The 14,752-nt window shown below is 32.0% G+C and overlaps 1 protein-coding gene across 1 annotated transcript; it reads left to right on the top strand.

The window, feature by feature from the left end:
- The first annotated feature begins 5,409 nt into the window (after positions 1–5,409).
- LOC118037858 (homeobox protein knotted-1-like 6) lies at positions 5,410–13,713 on the top strand. Its single transcript, XM_035044000.2, has 5 exons — positions 5,410–5,930; positions 6,160–6,279; positions 6,378–6,513; positions 12,682–12,920; positions 13,380–13,713. Exons 1-5 carry the CDS (start codon positions 5,646–5,648, stop codon positions 13,536–13,538), a joined length of 939 nt encoding a protein of 312 aa, XP_034899891.1. The 5' UTR covers positions 5,410–5,645; the 3' UTR covers positions 13,539–13,713.
- Positions 13,714–14,752: the final 1,039 nt, after the last annotated feature.

Raw genomic sequence — 14,752 nt, 5'->3', positions numbered from 1 at the left:
ACAAGCCAAATCAAACAGAAAAATCAAGCTAAAAAAACAAAAAAAAAAAACCCGAGTTAAACTGGTTTTATTTTTTTATTTTAAATTTAATTTATTTACTAGAAAATAAATAACCTGCTACTGACTGGATATTGGATATACATGGAATTCATTTTCATTCCTATCTATCCTCGGAAGAAATATGAAAAGTTAAACCCAAATTGCAATACTAGGTCATAAAGTAGGGGCTCCTACTGAACTTATTTATATTTATTTGTACCTCTATAAAATATTCAAATAATGAATCCTACTGTAGAAAGAGTTGATTGGATCCTTATCTAGATTTGTTCGGAACACACACCATCGACCGTTAACATTGTAACCTCTCATAATTATATAATTTTAATCATGCTGAAACTAATTAATATTTAAAATTGCAATAAATAAATAAATAGTGAAATCTATTTCTTTGTTCTTTTTTTGTTAAAAAATAAATATTTTATTAAATAAAATGGATGGATGCAAGAGTCAACCATTTAAGGGTGCAATAATACAACTTTGATAATAAGTAAATTGAAAGTAGGGTAACGAATTTTTTAAAAATATTTTTTATTTAAAAATATATTAAAATAATATATTTATTTTTTCTAATAACACTATTAAAACAATCTAATAATATAAAAAATAATTTATTTAAAAACCTTTTCTTTTCCAACTTACGGTTCAACCCAATTACACTTCCTTGTAGTAAAAAAAGAAATTTTGTGGAGGTAGAGGAATGGCTATGACGAAAGACATCGAGGAGGATCGTCTGACAGTCCGAGTCATCAAAAATCATAAATCGATCATTGCAAGAGAAACAGCAGCTCTGAGAGAATCAGTTGTCTAATGGAAGTATATGGAGGAGCCTCGAGCATGAATAACCGAACCCAAGCTATTTCGAGCGACAATGCCAGCGCCTCCAATATGGCTTTAAAGAATCGACAGCGGCATCAGAGTTATACTTCAAGAAACCCGGCGGCGGCGGCGGAGACCAACTAGGAGCATTAGCCTGCTTTAATTCTGTAAAATTTGATCAGGAGGCCAGTCTAAGCTAGGATTGAAAGACTAGATCATTTCTGGCCTTCAAAGACGCCGGCATACGCAGCATTCAGGCTAATTCCAACTTAGCCAAACCATCGGTCTTACTCGGAGAAATCATTGGGAGAAAATCAACATGGAGAGCTAAGGGGGAGAGAAGAGACCACTGACGAGCCTCATGACATTTGCTAAAAGTAGGAAATTCAGATGCAGATATAAGACAACAACAATGTCATGTGCGGGGAAAAAAAATCTTGGATGATTTATATGTGCATGGGCGTAAAAATAATTATTTCATATTTTCTTATTTAAATTTTCTTTATTCATCAGAACACGTTTTTATTTATTAAACAATGTCTCAAATTAGGAAAATAATGTTTTTGTAAAAATTAAAAAAAGAAATACATGGCCAAGAAAAATATTTTTTTCCTTTTTTTTTTTAATTCAAGTTATTAGAATTTTCGTGAATATATTTTAATTATCATTAATACTTATTTAATAAATCATATTGCTAATAAAAAAAAGTATATTATTATGAAAAATTTTATATTTTTATTAAAAAATATATTTGTCTTTTAAGATTTTAATAATTATTTTTATCACGGATATCAATTTTAATTTTTTATATAATTAAAAATAGTCTTAATAACAAATAGTCATTGTGCTAATAATTCAAAGAAAAACTTAAACATTGGGAAAAAACACTATAATTTTCTTCATAAAACACTGGATTGTTACAGTGTCTCTCTACATTGATTTTTTTTTTCTTGAACACATGTATTTTTTTACTTTTCCTTTTGGTTTTGTTATTTTTTATGATTGTTTAAAAAATTATTTTTGTTGATTTTATTTTTTAATATTGATATGATTGAGAATTTATCTATGTAATTTTTTTAATTTTGTCATTTTATAATGGTAGTATGCTTTGCGAGTTTGTCAAGGTAACACAGGATGTGCAAATTTAGGTTTGGTGGAGTTTCTAGTATATTTTTTTCTCATATAGTTAAAAAAATTGTTTTGGAGAAAAAAACATTTATTAAACTTTATAAAGTAACAAAAATTAAAGGATGTAGGGAAACCATTGTTCACCTAACACTCATTACACTGTGGATTACTACAGTGTTTCCCCATTTGGTTTTTTTTTTTTTGTGATTTTTTTCAAAATTATTTTTGTTGTTTTTATTTTTTAAATATTGAGATAGTTGAAAATTCAACTTTATAATTTTTTTATTATTATTATTTCTATGAGGTTATCCTGGTATTGAACTTGACTTTTTATAGGTTAGAGCATGATTTGTCAAAGTAAATCATGATGCCCTAGGTTTGATGGGGTTTCTTTTTTTTATTATTATTATTGAACTTGATTTTTTTATAGTCTTTTTTTTTCTTATATAGTTAAAAAAAATAGTTCTAAACAAAAATCATTTATTAAACTTTATAAAGTAACAAAAAATAAATAATATGGAGAAACCATTATTCACCCAACACTCATTGCACTATGGATTACAATAGTAATCCATAGTGTTTTGATTTCTTTTATCCTTTTCTTTTTGTTTTTGAATTTTTGTTATATATTTTTTTTTCAAATATATTTTTGTTCGATTTCATCTTTTAAAATTGAGATTGTTGAGAATTTAGCTTTGTAATTTATTTCTTTTTATTTTGTCTTTATATGAGGTAACATGGTTTACGGGTTTACCAAGGCAACCTAGATGCTCTAGTTTACGAGTTTGGTGTTGTTTTTATTTAAAAAAATAATTAAACTTGACTTTTTATAGTTTATTGTTTTTTTCCTCATATAGTTAAAAAAAATAATTTTAGAGAAAAGTCATGTTATTAAAATTTATAAATAACAATAATTAAACGGTGTGAATAAACTATTCTTCACCCACACACATTGCATTGTGAATGATAATAATAATCCATGGTATTTTTCTTTTTCTTTTTAAATTTTTGTCATAAATATTTTTTTAATTTTTTTTTTGTTGATTTCATCTTTTAATATTGAGAAGATTTTGAGAATTTCACTTAATAATTTGTTTCTCTTTATTTTACATTTCTATAAGGTTAGCATGGTTTGTGGGTTTGTCAAAGTAACTAGAGTAACTAGGGGTGCCCTTGATTTACGAGTTTGATGAGTTTTTTTTTTATTATTATTATTTGAGATACTGTGATTTATTATGAATTTGAATAGTAAAATTACTATTTTTGCCATTTTCACAACAAAAAAAAGTTGTTTAATTGTTTAATTATTTGGGGTAATTGGGTTTTTTAATGGTCATTTTTGAATTAATTAGGAACAACTTGATCTTTTCATATTTCTTGCACAATATAATTATTTAATGGCCCTTAAAAGCAAAAAAATATTTAACTCGGGTCTAGAGGCTTTTTTGATATTTCACTTTTAACAACACACTAAAAAAACTATTTTACCCTTGAAATTTAAAATTTCCTACCTTGTTTCCAGGAGTTTATTCATACTTTTATTTAGAATTTTTTATCATTATCATGTGGTTTTAGAAACAACTTGGTATATATATATATATATATATAAAAAAAGTTGTTAGTGCATATGTTGAACACACTATAAAGCAAACCTCTCTACTCTATTTAGATGGTAGTTGTAGTTGCAAAAAAACCCTTTCTTGATGTTTTTCAATTCGTCACGGCAGGGTCTACCTCCCTAGACAACATGTGTGGTGTAATTCCCCCTGATTTGGCATTGATTTGCTTCCCCACCCCCCACCCCATTTTTCCATCTTGATTTGCGTGCATGACCTTCCAATATCTTATAACAGCACTTTAATTTATTTTATCTTTGGATTTAGTTCCTATTATTTCAATTGATATTTGTTTTATTTGAATTATTTTATAGAATTAAAATTTGTTTGATTTCCCTCTTTTAGTTTTTTAATCTAACAGATTTGGTCTTAACTTTTTTTTATTACTATTTATTTTATTTGAGATTATTTTTAATTTTATTTTCAATTTCATCCTTTATTTTTTATGGCTATTTTTTTACATTGATAAATTTTTAAATTAATATTTTTTTTTTTAATTTTATCTTTCAATATTGGATTAAACTTCTTGATTGAGCTCGAATCTATGATTTAATTGGTTGCAAATTTGGGAGATTGACTTAGGTTTAGAAGATTCACACGAATTTATTTGTTTTCCCTTTTTTTAAGCTCATGGTTTTTAAATTTTATCATTTAGTATTTGATTTAATATTGGGCTCCATTATTTGTTTTTTTGCTTTTTATAGAATTTTTCACTAATTTTAAAAAATAACATGGGTTATGTCAGGTCTTTTTATCTGTTGTTCTTTGTTAAATTTAGGTTTTAAAAAAGAAATTTTAGTTTTTAATTAAATTAAACTAGTTGCTTAAATACAAGCATGTTATGCTCACTTCATAATATTTTTGTTTACATAAATATCTTTCTTTTTTTTTTAAATTTTGCCTTCAATAAGTTGATTAGAATTGGGCTCTCTATTTTGTTCTGATCTGGATTCCATGGGATTTTCAAGATTTTATATCCTTGGATTTCACAGGTTAATTATGGTTGGTCTGAGTTAAGCTAATAGGTCTCGTCTCAATAAATTCTTTTTAAAAAATAGATTGTTTTGGATATGTATCAGATTTTTTACTTTTTAACATCATTATAATTTTTTTAAGGTTAGAAAAAAAAATGGTAACATAATGCGAGTCAAGAATTTAGTTACATACTAGGAACATGTTTAGAAATGTGATCACACTAGTAGCACGTTTTCAAAAAAGAATAATTTTTTATTTAAAATTATTTTTTTATAATTTTTTTTTATTTTAAAATATTGATATAAAAAATAAATTTTAAAAATAAAAAATTATTTCAATATTTTTTAAATAAAAATATATTTTTAAAAGTAATACTAACTGCAGTACCTAACACCTCAAAGCTATGTCCCAAGAAGCAGCCTTTGGTTTTTTTTTATGTGCACAAAAGAGTTAGAGAATATTGAACCTAACCCATATTTATGAAACTATTTTAGAAATTATGTATAGAAAATCCATTATAGGAAGGTAAAATATTAGGTGCGTGAAAATAATTTTTTTTTTTAGCTTTTGATTATTATTTTAAAATATAAAAAATAAAAATAATAAAGATAAAAATTTATTTGATTAAAAAGATATTTGTATAATTTTAAATTAACCTTTGTACTTCTAAACTTTAAAATATCAAAGTATAAACTAATCACTATCATTTTCGTCTCTTAACCAAATGTTAGCTTTACTTGTTTGTTTGTTTGCACTTTTTTTTTTATATATACATGGCGTTCTCCGTTCTAAGCTGCATAAAACATCTCTCCATTGCTTGTCTGTTGGCCATAAAATCACACTCTCCAAGACCACTTCCAGTTTCTCTTTGCTTCTCCAATTCCAGCAAATTTAAGCTTTCAGTAATTAGTAATGGAATTCCAATACCAAAAGCACAAAAAATCAACACTATAGAGAAATTAAGAACAAAACGCAAAGAAAACAAATTAAGAAAGACCAAGCTGCGTGCGGCTTCTTCTGCAAATAGTAATTACAGTACTAGCGTATAGTATGGAAGGAACTTACGGTCTACACTCAACGGTGGCGGATTACTCAGATAAGGCGTTGATGTCCCCGGAGAACCTGATTTTACCAACGGAATACCAGAGCTTGCTGTCTTCAGAAACATTTCGGCAGTGGATTCCGATTCAAGGATCCCAAGAGCTACTTTCAGAAGCTGCTTCAATCACAACAGCGATTCAAAGAGAAGGAGATATGTCCAGTTTGATCAAAGCTAAAATTGCCTCGCATCCTTCCTATCCTCGTTTACTTGAGGCTTATATTGATTGCCAGAAGGTGATCATCAAAAGCTAGCTTATCCTTGTTTTTCACAAAGGACTGAATGCAATAGCATTAGCAGCCGTTGAATTACAGTTTTATTATGTAGATATGGAAGCTACAAGACCTAGCTAGGGAAAGAAAAAGCTGTTCAGATGATGAGCTTTTGGGACTTCGAGCTTTATTTTTTTATATAATATATATTTTGTAGTCGAACTAAAGCCAAATATTTGTTTTGTTTTGGCAGGTAGGGGCGCCTCCGCAGATTGCACGTTTCTTAGATGAAATCCGGCGAGAAAACGACCTTTTCAAGCACGACGCTGTCTCCACGTACTGGGGAGCTGATCCCGAGCTAGACGAGTTCATGGTCCCCTACCCTACTGCCTTCTCTCCCCCCCCCCACCCCCCTTATGTATTCTTTTATGGGGTTTGGATTTTTCTGATCTGCCTTGTGTTTCTTTGTAGGAAACCTACTGTGATTTGTTGGTGAAGTATAAATCCGATCTTGAAAGGCCTTTTGACGAAGCAACCACCTTCTTGAACAAGATTGAAATGCAGTTTCGTAATATCTGCACCGCTGCCTCCATCAGAAGCGTCTCCGGTCAGTCTCTCTGATCTCTCTCTCTTTTTCCAGGGAAAGATCCTTTGCTTTTTGTGCTATAAGTTTGTTTTTCTTCTCTGTGATTGCATTAATGTGCAAATTATAAGCTTGTTATGTTATTGATGCGTTTCAATGGGCAACTTCATGTGTTTTTACTCACAGTGTCATCAATTCATGGTGTCTAGCTAGTTATGCTTTCCTAGTCCTAACCAGTCACTGACCTTTTTCTTTTTCTTTTTCTTTTTCTTTATTAACTGCAACGACTGCTTTATCGATGTGAGAACTTCTATAATGCTTAAAGAATAAGCAAAAAATTCGGCTGTAGCAATAGCATCACAAACAAACAAAAGAAACAGCATAAAACCCTAGCTAACTAGACACTCGTGGCTTGTCTTGCGTTGCCAATTAATCGTTGCTCATTTCAGTAAATACTTTTTGAATTTATAATCCGAAATTGCTTTCTCTCTCTTTGATAATTTGGATATGGTATGATCTTATGTCATATTTCTGTGCCTTGTTTTGTAAGAGATGGACTAAGAAGGTTAATGGTTCTGCTGTGATGGACTTTGATACAGTTTCTGAACCTTTTCCCCTTTCTGTTCATTGTTGCATGGACTTGAATTTACTTGGATTCTCCCACTCATCCTTCTATTGTGTTCCTTCCTTTCAATTTCCTTTCCCCTTTCTTCTTTTTCATCGTTTGTGTCAGAAAAATGAGGGTTCAAAGTAAGACCTTTTGTTTTAGAGACCCTGGATTTGACATTTCATAGCCAGCATGTGTACAGTGACGTGTGTCTTCCCAACCAAAAGACCATTGATAATGGAGAACCAAGTTAATGCTTCTTGGTAGAAGCACAAGTTATTGTTTCGGCGTGTAAAAACGTTTGATTATCTTGATCCTCGTCGACAACAAATTGTTGTACTGCATTTGAATCTAAATAATCACACCGGCATAGATGATCATATGTTAATGAACATATTTCACGTTGAACGAATGATTTTTATCACAGAATTGAAATATTTTGAATGTAACTTAAACTCAAACTTTGAGGTTGAATAATGAGCAAACTGCCATTTTGCTTCTATAATGACATCAAATTGTTTTGATACATGAGCCCTCCAAACTCTCTTCATGGCCGTGTAACCTAATTAGTTTGAATACTAATTTTTAATGGCAGAAAAGTAGTAAAGCTCTATGAGGCATGTATTTACAAGTAAAATCATTTAAAAAAACAATCCATGTTAAACCCAGAATATTTGCGTTTGCTGATTGCATTAGTACTTCCCTCGCTCGTTTTAAAAACCAAATCCCTTAATACAGTACGGAATAGCACTTCTTAAAGCATGTATGGCCACAGAAAAGCTGCTGTTGTTTGCATTTGAAAGGGTGGAGGTCGTGCATATGAGATGAGTATGGCAGCCTTAGATCCCAAAGAAGATTATCAATTTAAATGTGGTGAAGGTTGTAAAATCACCCCCTAGTTTTTATTCGAAAGTACACATTACCTTTTTCTAGATGTTCGTACCATTTCTCATCTCCTTCTCCAGTTCTCCTCTCCCCGTGTTTCCATGTTTTCTCTTCTGCTATGGTGGATTCTCAAATCTTTTAAATTTTCAGAAGACTAACGTTTGCTAAGATTCCTTAGACATGACATCGGATGTCCAATTGGACATTATAAATTGGCATACATTCACATGCGCTCCCATTGTGTCAAGGTACTTGTCTGCTTAGCTAGGCTGCTGTTGATTACTTTTGTGTGAGCTGTGAGCTTTCTGGTCTCTGGTGCAATGTTTCTCTCGATCGTTGCATGTTTATTTATCGATTTAATACATTTTTATTATGTATTTATCATCTTACATTAATGATGCCGGTATCTAGCTATTAATTATGTTATTGCTTTCAAATTTTCAATACAATACAAAGTCTATCTCAGATGGATGTGTCCCCCATGCATTTGGCATTTACATTTGTTTAATACAACTTGGTATATGGCTTTGCTAATAAAACCTAGAGTCTACTGTATTTTCGGAACTTTAGAAATTTGATACCCATATTAAGCCTTCCAAAATGACTTTACTCAGAAAATTTGTTGATGTTTTTACCCGCATTAATGCACATTATGACGAGGATATGCTTTTCCGTCCTTTTTTTGTTCTGACATGGAAGCTTGAATGCTATTTGCAACATGCATTAGGGGTACAGAAAACAAAAGGTTAAAAAGCCTCCTTGAATTATCATCTTCTTTGCCTTAACACTTGACTCGCTTGCTTAGCAGCCGTTTTGAAGTGATGCTAGTACAGTATTTCTGGATAATCAGACAGAATGTTTGTGTATCTCCTTTCTTTGTTTTAAGAAGGTTCCGCTTGATCAGCAATATACATGCATGGAGTGCGTGCATATATGATGATTAAATTGTTTAAATTAAGTCTATGCTTCTATCCATTCATGAGTCTTGAATGCTCTACCAAGCTAGCCAGTATATCTATGATTGTACCTGCTTAATAAATATGCACAAGTACACGTTGTTGTTGGTAGCAGGGTGAGTGAATACATAGGGTGGTGCAGGTGCTCCCTCAAAAAACCCTTCTGTTCCTTCCAAAGACCAATTTGTAACACGGATGTTTTCTCACAAGGGCACGAACGAGGAGGGGGCCTGAACTCTTGAATAACATAAGCAGAAATCACAATGGGAGTGACAGTGCGTTTGGGATAGCATAGCCATAGCCATAGGCCATAGCCATAGCCTTAGCCTGCAAGTAATTCTCGACTGGTAGAGAGAGAGATAAGAAAGGAGAGTGATTGTTCGCTGTTTTCTGGTATGCAATGCAATGTGGGGCAGTGACTCCTACTTACCAGTAGGTGAATAAATGCGAGGTTAGGCTAATGGAGACTACTTTTATGGGTCTTCTTGCCCGGGTAGAGCGGGTGGTCGGGGCTCACATGGGACTCCCGCAGATTTCGCTGTTATCCCACCAGCTTTTTTTCTTGGGTTTAAAAGCCTCTAGAGAGAGAGAGAGAGAGAGAGAGAGAGAGTTCTTCATCATTGAATGCCATCTCTGCTTGTCTTGCTTCTACTCTAGCACGGAGCAGCACCTGCTCCTCCTGCCCATGCTATAGCTATTGCTTGTGTATGGATAGTATAAGTGGTGGTCATCTCCGTAGACATTTGTTTCTATGTGGCGTTGTGGGTCTCTGTGCTTCCTCATGCGCTTACTCGTGTTTTACATTTGGTAGTGTTTTGTATGTTTTCGGGAGACTTTCTTTACCTGAAGATATATTTTTAAAAAATTATTATCTTTTAAAAACATAAATTTTTTTAAGAAAAACACTGTTGAAATCCCCATTCCAACCGACCCTTACTAGCTAAGCTTGATTTCAGTTAAGTATATGAACTGCAAAGATCTTGAGTTCTTTGGGGAAATGATAGCAATTACTGCTAGTTTTGGGAAGTTTAGGTACGATTTAGGTATTAATTAATTGCATGATCATAAAGACCATCCTTTATCTGGGAAGGCTATTCTTCGGCTAAAATAGAAAACCTATAATAGGGTCTCAGTAGGCTATTCGCCTTGGATTTTAGCTCTTCCTAGCAATTACTGCTGGTTTCGGTAAGTTTAGATACGATTTTATGTTTATCTATTATTAAACATAAAATAATATATATCTATATATATTAAATATAATAATACTCATACTTCATTATTATTCACCAAATAAAGTAAACATTTTTTTTTAAATCCACCCGTTGAGATGGTTTCATCGGGTAAAATGTTAAATTGCCATGTGAAAGCGTCGTTTAAAACCTTATCTCTCTCTCTCTCTCTCTCTCTCTCTCTCTCTCTCTCTCTCTCTCTCTGTACTCTGTAGAGTCTAGTCTAGTCTGCAAGCTTGATTTGATGGGGGTACCAACATGTCTGCTGTGACTCCTGACTCTCTCGCACTCTGCCTTTCCCTGACAAACGACATAACCAAACGAAACCACTCCAGCCTAGGGAGTGGGCTACCCTCAAGCAATGGCCATTGCCACCGCTGCAACTTTTCTGAAGGAAAATCGTCCCTCGCTGTCTCAGCCCGTTTCCCAAGTTCCTTCCTCCTCCTCCTCCTATTTCTTCCTCTTCTTACTGCACATGAAATAAATATTTACTGATTATTTCTATAGTCAAAACAATTAATAAGAGTAAATATTGCCATAACGTTTTCATTACAAGTTAAAAAAAACCATTAACTTACCGTGTCTTGAAATAATAATCCTATCATCTCACACAAACACGTATTTTAGATTTACTATGTTTGGAAATGATAATCAAATCACGTTGCTACGGTAAGTCGTCGAATAAATTAGAATTTAATTAACAATATTATGATGCTTGTGTGAAAGAATATGGACGTGATTATACTCACAAAAAATAATTGTAGTATGTATTATCTTGACAAAGTAAAATTAGTGCTAAAAATATATTTAACTAAAAAAATAATAATTAAGTATGTTGTGTATGATACCAGCGTATAATGATAGTTAATAAATAACGATGTCTGCTCCCAAAAACCAAGCATGTCTAATTGTTATTTTATTTTCTTATAATTTAATAATTTTAAAATTATTCAATCATTTTTGCCAACGGTACCCATGTGAAACTTACTAACACTATATAAAAAATTAAAAGGTAAGTATCTAATAGGTGTTATAATGATAAAAATTTGAGATTAAAAAGTTTGTTTCCTTGTAATTTCATATTAGAGCCTTGTGAATTATTAATATAATGATTATTGGATGTTTATATAATTATTAATTTTAAAACTTGTACGATTAGTTGAGATCCACGCAAACTGACCCAAATATCCATGTTAATAAAAAAAATAATTTAAAAGTATTAGTTACTACATATAAAATTTATTTTTGATATAGATATATCAAAACAATTTAATATTATTAAAAAAATATATAAAAATACTTTCTAATGGTAAAAATAAACAAATGGGGTATCATCTCATAGATTAATGAATTCTTTGTATTTGATTCTTTTTTCCTCCACAGTTATAATTTGTTTAACATTACGATGTCTTGAGTGCCATGGCTGCTTCTTGTTGAACACCATCTGTCCCTTGATACCTAATCAATTTTGTAGTGTCAAAAAGATTTACTTTCTTTCTTGTCTTTCTAGTTTCAAATCTTGATAACTTCAAACCTTAGGATAGCTTCGAATTTTAAGATTATTATTTTAAGGAAATTATTTTCATGAATGCATATCATAATACAAGTGTTCTTTTAAAATCGTTTAAAGATTAAATAGTTTTTCAATCAATTGATAATTATGAACGTCCGTGCATACGTTTTACTTTGTTAACATTGTTAATTGTATGAGAATAATATATTATTTAATGTGATATCAATATTAATATTTACCTAATAATTACAGATTTTAATTATAATTATATATCTTATTTGATAAAATTAAACAGAAGATTCGATCACAAAACTAAATTCATATGTTCCTCTTGATCAGCAATGACTGCGTCTGTTAAATTAATAAGTACGGTAGAAGCCTGCATTGTTTACTGTGATCGGATGGTATAATGGGATGATAAATCAATCACTTGAGTTTTTCTTCTCTAGAACTAGAAGGCTAGTTTTGACGACAGAAATGAAGAATCTCTGGTAATTTTTCTCAGGTTCTAGAGGGTTGCGTCAGTTTAAGTGATGTTAAACTTGAATGTCGTGAACTTAATTCGATTAAGTCTCAGTTATATACTAATCTAATTTGGCAATTTAGATTTGCTTTCTCTGGTTATTCTTAAAATGGATTGAACTCGGTACACGTCTTGGATTCTTGAATGTTATTGTCTTCTTCAAATAACACTGTAAACTGCATGTCTTGGGAATTTGTTGTTTTAACTATAATTTCAATGCATGCCGATAGTGGTTTAGGAATTAGAAGTTATGCTGTTGAGGTTTGAAATTTATGCAGTGGTTTCCTAACGAAGATTAGATGCATTGCCATTGCCTTGTGAAAAAATTAACTCGGTCCACAGTAATATTGTTGCAGCAGAAGATAGTTTTACAAGTAGATGCTGTGAAATTCGATTTTTTTTTCAATTATATAGGTTGTTTGCATTATAATTCGAAAAGAAGGACACGAATGAATATTTTTGCAATTTATTTTGTGCAGGTGACGGTGCGCCATCATCAGATGAGGAGTTAAGTGGAGGGGAGATGGATATGCATGAAGCCCAACCAAGTGGTGAAGACCGAGAGCTTAAAGATACACTTCTCCGTAGGTTTGGAGGTCATATTGGTACTCTGAAGCGTGAGTTCTCAAAGAAAAAAAAGAAAGGAAAGCTACCGAAGGAAGCTAGGCAAACCCTACTTGGATGGTGGAATGTTCACTATAAATGGCCATATCCAACTGTGCGTATCTCCCTTCTTGGCTGCTTATGTTTTAGCTTTGTTTTAAAATATGCCAGTGGTGTAATTCTTCTTGTTTCTGATGCATATATATATTGAACTCACGAAATTATTTTCTAGGAGTGAAACTAAGAAGGGTAGCATTATTATATCTGTTTTGTCCTAGAACTGCTAGTTGTTTGGTGACTAGACCATGGGTGATTGCTCTAAAGGTCTAAGGGATCATTCATTAGGACTGGGAAACACCATATCAGGGAAGTTCCGTACTCATCTAAGGAGAAAAAACTATGATGTTGAAGTTGAAAGATGAGCTTTGGTTCTTATAAACTAGATACAGATTTACCTAGAAGATTCATTCAATGTTGGTAGCTATTTAAGCTATGAATTTGTGTAGGCAAGATTTTAATTCGTATACAAAGTTAAACACTGGTATGTTGATGATTTGCTTGCTTAATCGTCCAGGAAGCTGATAAGATAGCTTTGGCCGAATCAACGGGACTAGATCAGAAGCAAATCAATAATTGGTTTATAAATCAACGTAAGCGCCACTGGAAGCCATCCGAGAACCTGCAATTTGCTGTCATGAATAATCTTTCTGGGCAGTTCTTTGCGGAAGACTGAGTTCCATGTACATTCTAGAATATATTCTGTTATTGCTTTTGGATTCATGTACATTATGCTGTGCATTGAAAATCTTATATTCAATTAGAAACAATGAAATGGGAAGATTGCTGTATCTTGGATCGTGTTTATTTGCGATTTGCCAGCATAGATAATGACAATAAATGCTTAAATAGTTGGGATGATCAATAGTCTACTCATTATTCGCGGCTTCATTTTTTATTTTTTTTCCATAGATGCGTAATCTTCGAGGTCTATATTGGTTGTTTGATGTGCTAATACAAATGGAAGCTTGATAGATACACAGTTTGCCTCCTTCTTATGCTAGGTGAAAAACTTGCAGCTGATTGTCATGAGGAGAGATTGTTCTTCCTCCCAACATCATATGACAAATTCTGTTTGAATTATATTAAACCCCTCTTTAGGGTTTACCAGAACAAAACCTAACGGGATAACTCAAGATTTTTATTGGATCATATCAAGTTGATCAGGTATTTGATTTTCTTGCTGCCGGGTTGACCTCCTGGACAGCTGACTCTAATAACCATGCATGAAGTCGAAACCTCTGAAGCATTTGTTATGAAATAAATGCAGTGGCAATCTTTCTGCTTGAACAAAGCATGCCATTATTTGATTAGTTTTTATATGCCACTATTTTTGTTATAAGGCAACTATCTCCCAGGTTTTCACCAGACAAACTATGAGTGTATGATCCATGAGAATATATAGATACGAATCTTGTTTCTAATCCCAAGCAAAGCAATGCTATGGTGGTTGTGATGTTAAAGAATTATTTTAATTTAATAGTTTAAATTTTTAGATAAACTTTTAATATATAATTTATATTATTATCTAATATGTGATACATTCGAGTTTGTCTCATCCTGCGAACTGTTGGAACGTGGTGGCCGTGGCTTTTAGGTTAGGATTGCTTGCTGATAATTTTCTTTAATTTGTGTGGATATTCAAAGCGCACTAGTTAAGAATTTTATTTTACTCACTAACACCTTACGAACAATACAACCGTCAAACTTGATCAACCCTAAAACCTCCAAGATGGCTTTTATTTGAGGGGAAAAAAATAAGTTTCTGAAAAATAGAAAACCGTAAAAAGAGGCCTAAAGCTTCATCATCGCGAGGTGAAAGAGTGCATGTTTCTTGGGTATGTACATGGTAAGTTTGGGATCCAAAGCACAGGAAAGGTGCGGAAGCTA

This window comes from Populus alba, chromosome 8 (assembly GCF_005239225.2).
Source record: "Populus alba chromosome 8, ASM523922v2, whole genome shotgun sequence".
Lineage (NCBI taxonomy): Eukaryota > Viridiplantae > Streptophyta > Magnoliopsida > Malpighiales > Salicaceae > Populus > Populus alba.
This window is presented reverse-complemented; position numbering and strand designations above follow the sequence as displayed.

Bases quoted from the DNA above. Each gene is read 5' to 3' on its own strand.
- LOC118037858 (XM_035044000.2), top strand. From the start codon at position 5,646: ATGGAAGGAACTTACGGTCTACACTCAACGGTGGCGGATTACTCAGAT. The intron at 5,931-6,159 runs GTGATCATCAAA...TTGTTTTGGCAG, and splicing joins CTTATATTGATTGCCAGAAG to GTAGGGGCGCCTCCGCAGAT. The intron at 12,921-13,379 runs GTGCGTATCTCC...TTAATCGTCCAG, and splicing joins ATAAATGGCCATATCCAACT to GAAGCTGATAAGATAGCTTT.